A 16,261-nucleotide genomic window follows, 5' to 3' on the forward strand; every position below is an offset into this window, starting at 1 on the left:
TCTAGTAGTTCTTAGAGTTCCTATATTAGAATACACCAAATCTATTTCCTCTTTAGTATAGTTACGTTCTATTAAACCCTCCTTAAGTTGCTTTAACTCCTCATTTAATCTAGACTCGGTGCTTGACAGTCTGGAAAGCCGCATGGCTTGTCCCTTGATTATGTTAGTAAAAATCCTTGGATCATGCATGCTACCTCTATGAAGATATGAGGATCTATGACAGGGTTTACGATGTACTCCTGTTCTGATAAGGCCATCTTCTCTATATACATGTACATCCAAGTAATCAATGCTATTACCTGAGAAATCTATTGTGAATTTTATAAAGTCACTCACACTGTTTAAATAATCATGAAAAAGATGTAAGGACGTAGTCGTCCCCTCCCATACAAAAAAGAGATCGTCTACGAACCTCTTGAAGAATTTTATCTGCTCATTGCCTAGTATGTGTCTAGTTTCAAATTCCGCCATGACCAAATTGGCGTAGCTGTTCGCATAACTCGTGCCCATTGCTACGCCCTTGGTCTGTCGATAGCATTCACTCTCAAAAAGAAACACATTGTGTTCCAAGACTAGCTCTACCAGAAGGCAGAGGAAGTCTACTCTGGAGTGTGAACTCCCTGGGTCTCTGCTCAAAAAAGATCTCATATAGGCTATCCCTTGATCATTGGGGATGCATGTAAACAAGGACACTACGTCCATGGTCACAAAGAATGTATTCTCTGTCCATACATAGCTCTTCATTTCTTTAAATAAGCTGGTAAGGAATTGCTCCGTATCTTGAAGCACAGTGTGATGATTCACTAAAAACTTCTTAAGATGGCAATCTAAGTATATAGAGACAGGCTCAGTGATCCAACCTGCGCCTGAGACAATGGGCCTAAGTTCAGGTGAATACAGGTTTTTATGGATTTTGGGGAGGCCACCAATGGTAGGGATGAGTGGAAAATCTACATGAAAGTACTCAAAGGTGGCCTCATCTATATGGCCTAAGAATTTCCATTCTTCAAGAGTGTTGATTATGCTAAATTGCATTGCACATACATCATCCAAGGAAACTGGTACATATGAGTCACTTTGGAGTAACCCCAACATTTTTGTCTGATAGTATTTACTGTCCATAATCACAACTGGACCACCCTTGTCGGCTGCCCGAATCACAATGTCTGTATTATTACGTAAATTGTTGATGACTTTACTCTCACAATCTGTGAGATTCCTACACTTGTTCACCAAGTTGGAACGACCAAATTCAACATATAGCCGAGATTCCACTGCTTTAATGAAAACTTCAAGGTTGGCTTGTAAATGAGGTGTATAAGTACTGCCACGTTTAAACTTCAAGGGAGTCTCATTAGGATTGCCATCTGATCCATATAGTAATTTGAATGCAACTCTGCGTACAAAAAGTCTGATGGATAACAGAGCTTGACTAATGTCCATATTGGTGGATGGAATAAAAGACAATCCCTTGTTAAGTAGAGTCAACTCAGGAGTTGTAAGACTATATTTGGATTATAGTAAGATTATAGGTCAGCGAACCATGTAACATATACAGGTTTTGAAAGAACAAATAAGTGCGGAACTTGTCCGCAGTGTTGTTACATTGATGAGTCTCATTTCTTTAAACATCCGGACAGTGGAAGACTATGGGAACTTAGGGTCAATGCCACTTGCACTAGCCGCAACATAGTATATGTTGCCCACTGCATCCATTGCTTTAGGTACTATGTGGGCAAGTCTAACCGTTCACTTCGTGAACGGATTAGGGATCACTACTATTGTCTGGCCAGGGGTGATGATAGCAGTGCGCTTGCCAAACATATGATAAGGGAAGGCACTGGTCATATTTTTCATTTTCAGGTATTGCATTTAGAATCTATTTCCCCCCGCATTGGTGATCTCACCAATAGGACTGAGGAAGCAGAACTACACTGGATATTTAGGCTGGGAGCGCACAGGGAAAGTGGATTGAATGAAATGGTAACATTGAAACCTCATCTTAAGAGTAGACCCCTTAGATAATTATTATTCCTTGCCCCTGCATTCACATTTTGGCGGATATACTATCCCACTAGGTTTATTTTGTTTTGGTATTTTTGCTTCATCACGCCCCTGGCGGAATACTGTTTTCACCACCCCTTCAATTCTACAAGTGGTTTGTGACCATTTCTATACCCCGGCCCGTTTCAGGCAGTCTCCCTCCATAATGTTCATTATCAGTTACATCCCAGTTTGCTATTGCTTTCACATCATGCTGTTTCCTCACATGACACCATTGCTTCATCGGTCTCTCCTAGCCCTGCAAGTTATTTATCATTATTTTAGTATATTCTGGATGATACTTTTTATATTGATATGCCTTAACATGGTCATGCCTTGTTACGAGAAAAAGTAGCTCCTTTCTCGTACTTTTATGTTTTTATGTTTTAATGTGTATACTTACATGTTGGTTTATTCCAAGGTAATTTTAAGCACCTGAAACAATGCTTATTACATTATATGTTGAACGGTATGGTTACCGTCGCTATAGTGTATGTGTTATCAACTTTGTTGTAATTTTGGGGCCATGCAGTTTAGCCTTAAGCTCACTAGAGGGAGTTCAGAGTCCAGGTATATTTCCTGTAGACTTCGTCACTTCCACATACTGGGACTTGATTTCATAGTTACTAGTGAACTATAGGATGGTTTTAAATTTATTGAGCCAATGGATTGTTGCTAAGATTCAGTTGGTGAGTACTTAAATGCTCAGATCTTGTTTTTAATTTATCTGATGAAGCGGTATTGTTAACCGCGAAAGCGCTTATCATTAAAGGTTCTTCTACTCTTTTATATTGGTCCTGGAGTTATTACAAGCGTCTTTGCATCGATGAAAGTTGGATTTTGAACCGAAGGGTTTGTGTACTGCATACAGCTTTGCTTTGTCGATTTGGAGTTTGTGTATGTCTAAGCTGTTGCGAGTCAACCGAAGGGTTTAGGTTACATTTTCTGACTTTTGCTTCAACGTACAAGTTGATGGGAGTCAACTGAAGGGTTTGTGCTTTACCTCTTGGCTTCCGATTTGCTGTATGAACCGATTTGCTGTATGAACTAGTTGTGTTTTAGACATTGTTTCATTCAAGTGGCCTACAGCCACATATTTTTATTTGGACTCATTTGGATCAGTCTATTTGCTTCTTCGCCTTCGGGTCTTTTTGATATACATTTTTTGGGTTTTTTGGTTTTCTGATTTTTTATATATATATATATATATATATATATATATATATATATATATATATATATATATATATATATATAAATCACATTCTCTGTATTGCAGTTTCCATTCCCTTTGTAGGAATATACTGTGTGTGATAGGATGTTGGAACACATTAGTCGTATTAATATATTTGCATGCCTTACACTTCCCACATTTGAAAGTTCCTTTTTTCTTTAATACTCTTCTCTGTGTTGTTTCTGTTCTATTGTTACACAGTAGACTTTTCAAGTTCTTCTTGTTTTTATATGTGAATTTGGGTTTTTCTCCTACTATACTTTTAATTTTAGGATCCATTGTTAAAACTGGCCAATATTTTTGAATAACTTTGTTTATTATCTTGTGCATAAGTTAATATATATCTTAAAGACTCTTGGGTTTCATTATTCTTCTGTCCTTTTTCATGTTTGTGATGATAATATGGCTTTCCTTTGCCTCTTCGTAATTCCATCGCTTGTTCAAAGTCCATCTGATTCTTCCTATACCCTCTAGTTACTAAGTTATCCACCAATTGGTTAAACTCTTGTTGAAATGTATCCTCCTTGGTACATAGTCTAGAAATGTGTATGACTTAATTTTCAAATATGTTGTTGAAAATATCTGTGGGGTGCATACTAGTTCTTTGTAGCATGTGGTTCTTCCATGTAGCTTTCCTATGTAGGGCCGTCTCTACAGTTCCCTTTTTAAAGATGATACTTATATCCAGGAAGTCAGTACTTTCCTGGGAGTACTTGGATTCAAACTTCAAAAAGTCCATTGTAGATGTTAGAAATCTTAGAAATTGTTGGTATTGATGGACTTCTCCTTTCCATAGTAATAGTATGTCATCCACAAACCGACCATAAAACAGTACTTGATCTTTCCATATGTTATCTTTACTATACATCCATTGTAACTCCCACTCTGCTAGTACTATGTTCGCATAGCTATTGGCAGAGTGAGTGCCTATGGCAACCCCCCATTTTTGAGAATAGATATTTTTGTCATAAATGAACACATTACTACTTAGTATAATGTCCAAAAGGCCACAGATAACATCAACTTTCATTGCCATGTTGCTGGTGCATGAGAACTGCCTTACAGCTTCTATCCCATATTCATTGGAGATACATGTAAATAGACTAACATCTAGGGTTACCAATAATAAGTCAGTGATGTTATCCAAATCTTTCATAGTTTCTTGTAGTCTCTCCAAGAGGTGTGCTGTGTCCTTCAATACTGTTATTGCTTTGTGCATAAGTTTAAGTTCATCCTCCACATATATTGAAAGTGGTTCTGTGATCCATCCTCTGCCAGATACTATGGGTCTGAGAGGTGGATCCAGTAGATCTCTATGCACTTTCGGTATTCCTTTAATTTCTGGCACAGTAGGGTGGGATACTTCAACAAACTCAAACAATTCTTCATCTAATTCTCTGCACATCAACTTAGCATGTAAATCATCTTTCACTTTTTTTATTAGCTCTTGTAGCAGAGCCTTGCTAATTCTTCTATAAGTTGAAGTATCACTCAACATTTCCAGCATTTTTCTGTTGTAATGTTCTTTATCCATAACCAGTAAGGGCTCCTCCTTTATCTGTGGACTTAATTATTTCTTCATTTTGCTGTAATTCCTTCAAGGCTGTTTTTTCTTTACTAGTCATATTATGAAACTGTTTGCCTTTATTACTGTGCTTCAATTGTGCTATCTCCTCTTCACATAATTTTATAAACATTTCCACTGCTGGCGGATTTATAGGTACAAATGTACTAGGTTTCTTGTACACAATGCCACTGTTACTATCTTCTTTTATATCCATTCTACCATCAAAAATATATTTTAAAGTGATATTTCTTCCAAAATTTTTAAGGTCAGTGATCACCTCGCTCAGTTCAGACTTCAGTGAGGGTATAAAACTAAGTCCTTTCTGTAATGAGTCATTTTTTTCTTTAGTCAGCTTGTATTTATAGATGTTAATCACCAATGAATTAACATCATTCTTTAAGTGATGTGGTTCTAATAAGTCACTTTTCTTTTCTTCCTTTCCCTGCTTAGGGATCTGGGTACTCTGCTTTCTTTGTTCTGTAACAGAAACAGCTGTTGAAAGATGGGTATATGGATCGTGCCTTTTTTTGGCACCGTTCCTATCTCTCCTTTAGGAGCATCCTTTCCTTTCCTCTCTCTTTATGAGGTATCTTTTCCTTCTATTGTTGGTGTAGATATAATTTCTAAGTCTCCCAATAATATGCTTCCGTTATTCATCCTATTCCTGGCTCCTTCTTCAGCGTTGATAGTATCCCTGATGATTGGTGCGTGTATATCTTCTTGTACCTGCCGCGTTTTGCCTGCATCAGTCTGTTGCCCTCTTTTCCGAAAATCTTTAGGCTCTTCTATTTTCTGCTGATGTCTTTCTTTCCTGGGCCATTCATAATATTCATAATATGTATAATTCAGTAATTGCATTCTACAGACAAAGAGGAATACAAATATACCATTACTTGGACTGTCTAATTCAAGCCGAGAACAAAGACATTCTTCTTCAACATCTGGCATTTGTGAAAAGACTTCTAACATACCTGGGGTAACACAGTCAACGAAAAGAAATCAAAACTAGTACCCTCTCAAGGTAGTGGGTGCAAGCTTGAATACAACTGCCCAGATGGTTTATCTCATGCCAGACAAACAAAGGCAACTGACTACCTATTTCACAATGTTGGCAACAAAGGCCCAGTTATCTGCAAGAAAAATTCTGCAGGATTTGGGCTTCATGGCATCCTACTAATTCCATATGCAAGACTGCATATGAGGAAACTTCAATGGTACCTAAAAAGTGTTTGGACTCAACATTGCCACAGCCTGGAAACAATGATTAATCTCATTCCCTGCCTGCAACAGGAGTTTTGATGGTGGGCAAAGGCTTGTCACCAGAACAAGGGACAGCCATTCACATTACCCCCCAGCCAGGCAGACACTAACAACGGATGCATCAGACTATGCCTGGGGGGGCCCACATGGCAGGAAGATGCATTCAGGGCACATGGACCTCAAACCAAATGCATCTACATATCAGTCAAAAAGAGATGCTAGCTGTTCAGATTGCCCTGACAGCCTTCAAGGACCTACTTCATCCGGGACAACTACTGATCAAGACAGACACCACTGTCATGTGGTATATAAACAAGCAGGGGGGCACACATTCTTACGCCCTTTGCAGACTAGCCATGACATTGTGGGACACAGTTTTGACTTACCAAGTACATTTGCAGGCACAATTCCTGCCAGAAAAGGAAAATACTCTGGCAGACGAACTAAGCAGAAACCTCATGGATCCTCACGAGTGGCAGCTGGATCCACAAGTCTTCAGCATGATAACAAGGAAATTGGGATGCCTGGACATAGATCTGTTTGCCTCCCCTCACAAAAAATATTCTGCACAAGTACTTATCACAGAAAAGCATGGAAAGTGGACACCCTATCTTTCAGCTGGAAAAGCCTATCAGTATATGCCTTTCCTCCACTGCCTCTCCTCCCCAAGGTACTCCTAAAGTTCAGACAAGAGAAACCAAAGATGACACTGATTGCCCCAGACTGGCCCTGTCAGTACTGGTATCCAATCCTAAGGAACTTGTCTATATGCCCAGCTTGGACCTTACCTCAATTACCTCGTCTACTGCCCAGCAAAACAATCCGATCCTGCACAGCCAACTCAGGACATTAAACCTGGCAGCATGGCAGATAATGTCATACAAAAAAACACCACTCTCTAAAGCTGTGATGGAGGTCATTCTGGAAGCCAGAAGGCCTAGTACTAGAAATTCTTATGCTGGAAAATGGAAGAGATTCTGTGCTTGGAACCAGGTGCAAGGAACTGATACAAGTGTACCAAGTGTTCCCTAGATTTTGCAATACTTAACTGAGATGCTGGACAAAGGCCTATCCTTTTCATCAATTAAAATTCATGCCTCTGCCATTTCGGCTCATTACAATGTAGAGCCACCAATTTTTTCTCATCCTTTATTAAAGCAGTACCTCAGAGGAGCCAAAAATGTAAGGCCGCCAAGGAGATCACCATTACCTGCATGGGACCTCAACTATGTCTTGGAAAAGCTCACCCTGCCTCCTTTTGAGCCAGCTGCTACTGTTGATATAAAATTTTTATCTTGGAAAACAGCTCTGCTCCTAGCAATTACTTCTGCAAGACGAGTTTCAGAGCTACAGGCGCTCATGGCTGTGGAACCTTTTATCATTTTTTATCCAGACAAGGTCTCTCTGAGAACAAACCCAACATTTATGCCTAAAGTGGTGTCCATTGTGGCTCTTAACCAAACTATTCATCTGCCAACTTTTTATCCAAATCCACCGAACAAGGGGGAGAGAATTCTGCACTCATTGGAAGTACACAGACAGCTTAGATTCTACTTGGACAGAACCAAAGCTTTCAGGAATACAGAGAATTGCTAGTGGCATATGCTGCAGGATCGCAAGGAAAGGCTATCTCAAAGCAGACTATTTCTGAGTGGATAGGCCTCTGCATTCATTTATGCTATTTACACCATGGCAAGCCAGTGCCTAAGGGCATTAGGCCACATTCCACCAGAGCTGCAGCCACTTCAGCATCCTTTCTCAGGGGAGTACCAGCCAGAGACATTTTAGAGGCGGCTACTTGGAGTTCAGTGCACACATTCACAAAGCATTATCATCTGCCACTCTACTCTAAATCCAGAGCAGGCTTTGCCACTGCAGTTCTGCAGGGCCTCATAGCCGCTCCTAATGCTGTTCAGCTCCAACCTCCCAACCATAGCTTTTGGACTCTTCCCAAATGTAATGACTGCAACAGTGAAACACAAAGAACATAGTACAGTTGTGTACACTTGCCATAAATGTAGATGTTCGAGTGTATTCACTGTTGCAGTCCTGGTTACCCACCTGCCACCCCCTTTTTTCTATGGATCTTATATTTCCTTCACTGATTTATACAACCTATGTGGTGTATTTGATTATAGATGAAGGTAACATTTATATTGGTGCATTTATTGATATATATGTATATAAAGTTTGGCTACCCTTTTAGGGGGCACCTGACATCTGGGGCAAGACAAACTGAAGAAAATGGCGTCGGCTGCTTCTTTTATACCCGTGACGACCTGACATCAGGAAAGGGGTGATGGCGGCTGACGCAGGACCCAAGACTTAAGAATTCAGGCCGGCTGAGGGCAACCTGCCAGCAAGATTACACAAATGTAATGACTGCAACAGTGAATGCACACGAATATCTACATTTATGGTAAGTGTACACAACTGTACTTTCCAGATTAACAGCCACACTCACAGGCTTGAATTAACCTATAATGAAGGTTTTCCATGCTAAGATCCATGGTAGAGCCTGTGCTTCTATTTAAACGAAGTGTTGTCTTTTGTTTTTCCTTATCTCTCTTCCTCTCCCATATGTAGAAAACAACTTAAATGCTTTCAGAAAACAATATCCTAGCCATTGAAAGAGTGTCTTGAATATTTTATTGCCCTTAGCTTGTTTCCATAGAAACGTGAGAACCTGATGCATAGTTTCCTTCTACTACAAGCTTCTGCTAAAGAAAACTTTCCATTATATTCAGGGTTTTATTTTCTCACTTACCCTTAAAATGTTTTTGAAGATCAAGCCAAGAACCATAATCCAGTCATTCCCCTATGCAAAAGTAAGAAAAAGCATGTCAGTTTTACTTGTCATGCTGTTTTGTCTAGGCTTTCTTCTGTTTTTACATTGCAGTGTTTGTTCCTTAAAAGCGAACAAGAAGAAAGAATAAAGGAAAAAAATAGGGGCTCCTGTTAATTTTTGTTTACCTATTACACACACCAATAACTGAAAAAGCTTTACTTTATAGCATGCACTGTGCGTCACATATTAGAAAAATATTGTTAAGAACAAAATTTGTTTTAGTTAGTTAACACTTTCCTTCCTCTTCCCTCTCCTTAATGTTCTTCCAAACATTGATATGAAATAGGGCATATGGTTTGGAGTCCCGTACATTTTTAACAAAGTCCAATGTTTTCAAGTTTTCTTTTTCGGTCATATTTCACAAATGTAATTGATGCTCAGTTATCACACATTTATTCATTAATTTCCGAGTTGCTGGTTTTCTTCCTGTTGATCCCCATCTCCCAAATCCAGTCTCTGTTTCATTTCCAATTCGCTACTTGTACTTAGTCAACACCTGTACTTTTTCTCTCCGTCATATATTTTCCTTTGGAACACTGGAAAATGTTTCATTGGCATTCTGTCTCTGGGGGCTTTATTATTAGAAAAATAAGAAGCAAAATGCCTTTCTGTTTGATGGCTCATTTTTTATTGGACAAACTTTTGTATTTTCTCCTTAGCATGTACTGCATCAAAAGATTTTGATCCACCAGAAAAACAATATTCTGAAGATAGCTTGAATCTCATACCTGCTTTTTGACATTTTCTCATTGCTGAAATAAATTTACTACTGTTTTGCTTGGTGTACAGGGAGTAATCATTTTCCACAAACACTGTCTCCCATTCTTGTACTTTGTCCTTCTGACACAGTTTTGTCCGAATTGGCTCTTTCTGTTGGTAGGATTGCACCTTTGCCATTTAAGGTCTTGCCTGCTTTCTCATGGCAAGGTTTGGAGCATGCACACAATATGCCTTTTAAATCAACTCTTGCTGTGGAATAGTAGGCCAGTTGCTTATTTGTGTTTTCATAAAAGTAATAGTCTTTTCCTTCCAGTTTCTCTGGTACAGCAGGAAATCTCTGGTTTTCCCTAGTGCTCTATCCTCCAATTCTGCCACTTTTTTGAAATGTCTCTTCTTGAGTAGTCTCTTATTCAGCCAGCCTTTTCATTTCAACCTCTGATTTTTGCAGTTTTATCGGCTCATCTGAATATTTTTGTAAAACTTCTTCCATTTTTTCCCATCTTTTGTTATACGAGTTGATAAAGTCCTTTAGTGTTTCTTTTTTATTTTATTCAGCTCCGAGTACATTTGACTTACTTTTTCCTCAAGATTACTGGAAGTCATGTCTCTCACCAAAGCTGCATCTTGAACTGCTTTTTGCTGAACTTAGTCTACTGCTGATAACTTCATTATTCTATACATGAGATCTGTGCATTCCAGACTATTTTAATTAATTTCAGTCAGCCATTCTTAATACATTCCCCTCCTGAATCGTAACTATGTCACTAATGAAAGGAAAAACTACTGTTTTGCAGTATCTTTTAACTGCTGTATAGTTACCCAGTGGAGCCAAAAATTATTACATTATCTTAAGCCTGTATTTTCTGGTTAATAAATTTACTGTCCATGGCCATCTGTCACCCTGAAAGTAGCCATGACATAGCCTGTACAGGTTAACTTTTGTACATCGTATCCTAGGTATGTTTCCTGGGCTTGCAACTATTTCTTTGTGGTAATCTCTTAATGTCAAAACATTCCCTTGCTTGACTCTACTGGATATTCCATTGGCATTCTATGTTAACTAGCTAAACATATTGGAGCCAGCTAATGAACAAAAAACTGACCAGGAAGCCAAAGACCACAGCAAATGAATTCAGCAATTGTAGAAACCAGTCCAGTTTGCAGTTATTGTAGAAAGAAACCATCCTTTATTGGTAAAACCACTGCAGTTCATGGTTAAGCTCTTTTGTCTAAACAGACTTCAGAATCATGAATATTCCTCTAAACAATACATTTAGAAGCTCAGAAGTAAAACCACACTCCCAGGAGCTGTCAGTCAACAGGCAGGCTGAGCAAAGCTTGGGAAAGTTCTTAAAGGTGTACACACACCAAAACACTTCCACATTAAACCTAGTAAAAATGGTTAAAAACAAATCTAGAATTTCCAAAAACTACAGAAAGCCATAACAGTTGTAAAATTTTTCTCAAGTTATGTTGGCGTTTCTTTTAAGTTCTCTATAGCCAACTGTTGTTCAAGATCATAACAGTATCTTTCTGCCAGGACAGTAGCTTCCCTGCACATCATAAAACGGTCATTCTTCCCACTGAAGCTTCCAGACCTGTACCTACTCCTAAAATACTGCTATCTTGTCATCCCATGTTGCAGTATTAACCACCCATTCTTTCTTACTGGTCAGCTCGGAACATATCTTTGTCAGCAGAGAAGGAAAAACTGCAGGTGTAAGTAACCTTTATAATCCTCTTAAAATCTTGAATTGAACCTCATAAATTACATAAAAGTGCACCAACTTTAAATGTGTAAAATGCTGTTTTCCACCTCCAGTAAGGAGGCTAGCACCACAAATTGAGCATTTACATACTTAAAGAACTCCTGTTATTTGGTAGACTGAGTAGAGATGCCGTATCCGATGACTGACTAAAAAAAGGGACATGTCAATCACCAGGAAGGTAAGCCATGGGGCCTTGCGTGAAACATTTCTCTACTCATTTTTCATACTTTCTGCCCTTTCCTTCCCACTCCTTTTACCCTGAGTTGTTGCATTCTGGACATACCTCTTAGCTGTCCAGAATTTTCAAAGATTTTTTTAAATGTTTGCACCTCATTTTGGTGTCTTCCTCACAAAATGTGTACTTTTCTGGAAAATTCAATAATCTTGGGTGAGAGCTGACTGAACTGGGAGTATGATCATCATCCATGTAGAGAGGAGTGTTTTAAGTACCTACTTGCCCCCTGAGCACATTTGCAACCAATAGATGGGCCATGTAGTGAGTATCAGCACTGGGCTGTTCTTGACACTTCCATAAGGGAGTGAGCCAGCAGGAAAGGTCTAGCCCACCTACCTGGGGAGTGTTGCAAGGTGTTTTTTCTGAGATCATGAGATCATGTCACACAAATCTGCCCTCCCATCCTCTGAGCAAGGCAAGCAAACTTCACCCCTTCATTCCTCCAACCCCTTCAGCACCTGTAGTGCTAGGACCTTTATTTAAAGTGTGGGTGCTTGGATTTGCTTTCAGATCTCCTTCCTTCACCACAGAGTCTTTATTATTTGTGCTACTTGTGAGGCAATTTCCTTTTACCTGTCAATGTTTTGTTTGCATGGCCTTCCCAGTATGTCTCTCTTGCACATATGAACATAAACATACTTTCACATGGATGTAATGGTTCTGCAGTGAAATATGACCTGAAAATTACTTCCTGTTTTGATTTCCATCAGTTTGCAATCTCTTGTTCTTAGACAATATCTTAAACCTTTTATCAGATATGTTTTGCATATATGTTTTCTGCTATGTGATGCATCACAGAGCGTACTTGATGTTGACTTGATATTTACGCTTTGCAGATTTTGATGATCGACTGGAAGATGATGACTTTGATCTCATTGAAGAAAACTTGGGTGTTAAAGTCAAAAGAGGAGTAAGTAAACTACCATTTTTATACCTACTTCACATGGCTATGCGTATGTGCTTGGTTATGTGGCACATGCAAAGTAATTATGTGGGAGAGTGGAAAGATCCACTGAGCCATTAGTACTTTTACTGTTGCCACATTTGCTTATTTTCATGTTATTGCCATAGGCGAAAACAGAGTGCAAGTTTATCAGGCAGTGTAATGTGGTGCTGCACCCAAGATACTGAGATTCACTGAAGTTCTGTCACACCAAGAGTTTACTATTACTGAGCTCTGTGAACCAAGTTTGAGGCATGTTTATGCATACTTTTCTTAGCAGTAGAGTTTAAAGTGTCTTCCTTTTCTTCTGTACAGTAACTAACACAGTGTGAACTATAGTTCATTTCCAGAATAGAAAATAGGCCAACACCACTGATACCAGGGATGCATATATTTAATAAGACATTAGCATGAAATTTCCTCTGCTAAAGTAACTTTTATTGCCGTAGTATGTTACATTTTGCAGTTCCAGCTAAGTACAATTATTTGTCCTTGTACACTCACAAGTTATACACGTGGAGGTCATAATGCATCAGTACACATATCTGATTTATGGTGCTTTCAGGGCAGAGCCATTGTGATTAGTGTCAGTCAGATCTGTATAAGCAGAACACTGGTATTTTTATTGCTGTTTAAATAATTACTTATTTTTTTGAACTCTGTGAAGCTTGCTTTGGTGAATACCCGGTTTTTCTGTGTGTGATACAGTTTACTCTTTAGAAAGAATTTTTGCTGCTTCAAAACATTGAACTGGAAAGCATTGTTTGTGTCATTGCACTTAAATTTTCTGTAGAGACATAGCTGTACTACTGTCTTGTCTGTGATGCAGTAAAGTATACATAATCCAGCAAACTAAAAATAAAATTGGTTTACTTAAAACAGGCATCCATAAATATGTTTTCATTGCTCATGATGTCTCACAACTGTGTGGCATATTGTGGCTTTTAAGGTTCCATGATCATGGTTAAAGATATGTATCTGAGTGCCAAAACGTGATCACTGAAAGGACCATTATGGACAAATGATGGAAAAAAAAAAAAACAAACATATTATGTTATGTTGTCTTATCTCACCTTCATTCTTGCTGGCTGTGTTCGGAACCAAGAATTGGTTCTGACTTGGCCTATACTAAAGCTCGAGAGCTTCCACTGGCTTGAGGCAATACCCTATCCCATCATGCTTAGGGAGATTACCCAGATCTTGTTTAAACTAAGTCGGGTGCTTCCTATTAGGCTCCAGGCTAAGTGGAATCTTTTTTTTTCTCTTTTGTGCTAATTTTTGGTCTAAATTCTTAGTGTGATAGTTGTTTTGTACTACTGTTCGTTTGTTAGCCTGGCATGTCCGATGTCAGGCGTGTACCCAAGAAGGCTGAATGCTGTAGTTAAATCAAAAGGTGCTTCAGCAAAGTATTACACCTTTCGGCCCCAGATCCACACTTTCGGCGCTAGAACATGGACCAAAGCTTTAAAGGCAGTGGTGTCTCCATATTCATAAAGGATATGCACATCTCAAACTAGTAGTCCAGCTTAACGCATCTGAGATACTTCAGGTACAACTAACATTGGGTAAGACAGCGATTCAGGTCATAGCCTGCTTTAGGTCTCAAGCCATGTCCCAAGACTCTCACTCCACATGCCTAAGCACTCTGGAAACTGTTGGGGTCCAACCCGACATTTCATACTAGGTGACTTCAGCTACCTTTTTGTCAACTGGGGAAACTACTCCTGCACCAATACACTGGCTCAATGCTTCCTGGAATTCATAATTTCTAGTGCCCTGGACCAGCTCATTCTTACCCCTACTAGAGGAAGCAACATCCTTGACCTGGTTATTACTAACATGGGCAACCGTTGCTCTACATCATTGGTCAGATCCCCCGGGTTAGATCCGACCACAAACAATCACCATGGAAGTCCACATCTCACCCACACACCCCATGCAAAGGTAACTACCATTAAAAACATCTCCAGAGCTGACTTTGGGCTCCTAAAACAGAGGTGGCTAACTTCACGGCACCCATGTCAATGGAAAATAGATGCACGATTGCCGAATCATGCACCAATGCGCACTGTACGAACACATACATAAATGCATGGAACTAGCCATACCCAACAGAACCAAGACGCTCTCCTCCAAAAAAAAAAAAAAAAAAAAAGGAAGCCAGTCTGGTGGTCACCTGCCATTAATAAACTCTACAACAGAAGGAAGAAACTGTTGCAGAAAAAAGTGAAGTCCCAAGACTGGAAAAACTCCCTTATTAGCCTCAACAAAAAGTTGAGATCCCTCATCAAAACCTCTAAAGCCAGCTATGAAGGCAGAATTGTGGCAGACACTAAAAACAACCACAAAGCCTTCTATAGTAATATCGGAAATCTCCATGACAATACCCAGGTTTGCTCTGAGTTACTGCACAATGGTACCTCCTATACTAAGCCAACAGATATTGCCAACATACTGGCTAACAGATTCAGTACCAACTTTACCCCTCTCTCTCCCCTAAAGGACCAGTCACAACACCGGAGGAATGCCAGGCACCTAGCATTACTACAGCACAGGTTAAAGCTGCATTGTCCAAGGCCAGGAATACAGCTTTCATGGGACCCAACAATATCCCTGGATGTGTTCTACATGAACTACAAAGTGAACTGGCACCACATCTGTGTGCCCTGTTCAATCGCAGCCTCACCTCAGGCTTTGACCCTACCGAATGGCGCACTGCTACAGTTATCCTTCCTTCATAAAGGAGAAGTGACTACAGACCTGGGAATTATCGCTGCATTAGCCTGACGAGTCTGTTATGTAAGGCTATTGGAGTGCATCGTCATGGACCTAATTAACAAGGATATAGGTAATCTCCAAACTCTAGATCCCACGCAATTTGGTTTTGTGAAAGGTATATTATGCCTGCTCAACCTGGTTGACATCTTTGAGTCCGTAACCAGAGCTGTGGATGATGGCAAGGCAGTTCATACAGGCTACCTCGATCTGGCCAAGGCCTTTGATACCATTTCACACTCAGGAATTATTGATAACCTCACCAAACTAGGCATCAACCCCTATATCACTAGGTGGGTTGCAAATTGTCTTACAGATGGAACCCACAGTGTGAAAGTAGCGGACTCCAAGGCAGACTGCCAACCAGTCACAAGTAGAGTCCCACAGGGATCGGTCCTGGGTCCTCTACTGTTAGGCATCTACTTCTTAGAAGTCCAGACCAATACGGAGGGACTCTGGCTGACCAAGTTCGCAGACGACTGCAAGCTGGGAGCCATTATTAACTCCCCAAGTGATGTAGACATCCTACAGAAAGGCCTCACTGAGACCAATGACTGGTGTCAAAACCATGGCCTTAAGCTTTATGCCAAAAAAATGCATCATCATCCCCTTTGGGAAAAACTCGGTTCCCAGTAATTACCACATTGATGGGAGTCCACTGAACACTGAAGGCGTTATAAGAGATCTGGGGACACAGATTGACAGCAATCTCTCCTTCAACCACCACATTGCCACTGTGGTCAGAAAGTCCTGTGTGGCACATCTCTTTGCCAAGAGTTTTGCATCCAGGAAGAAAGATGTCATCATCTCTGTCTGCTCTTCCCTCATTAGGCCAGTCATCGAGTATAATGCCCCATTTGGCATGTA

General features: G+C 39.8%; 1 protein-coding gene across 1 annotated transcript in view; it reads left to right on the forward strand.

The window, feature by feature from the left end:
• Positions 1–16,261, forward strand: part of SUPT6H (SPT6 homolog, histone chaperone and transcription elongation factor) — a 2,620,423-nt gene that overhangs the window by 156,454 nt on the left and 2,447,708 nt on the right. The window contains exon 3 of the mRNA XM_044054882.1: positions 12,513–12,586. Coding sequence (XP_043910817.1) covers positions 12,513–12,586 — 74 coding nt within the window. The remainder of the gene's footprint in view (positions 1–12,512; positions 12,587–16,261) is intronic.

The sequence above is a fragment of the Protopterus annectens genome, chromosome 13.part0 (assembly GCF_019279795.1).
Source record: "Protopterus annectens isolate FY-2018-M chromosome 13.part0, PAN1.0, whole genome shotgun sequence".
Taxonomy (NCBI): domain Eukaryota; kingdom Metazoa; phylum Chordata; order Ceratodontiformes; family Protopteridae; genus Protopterus; species Protopterus annectens.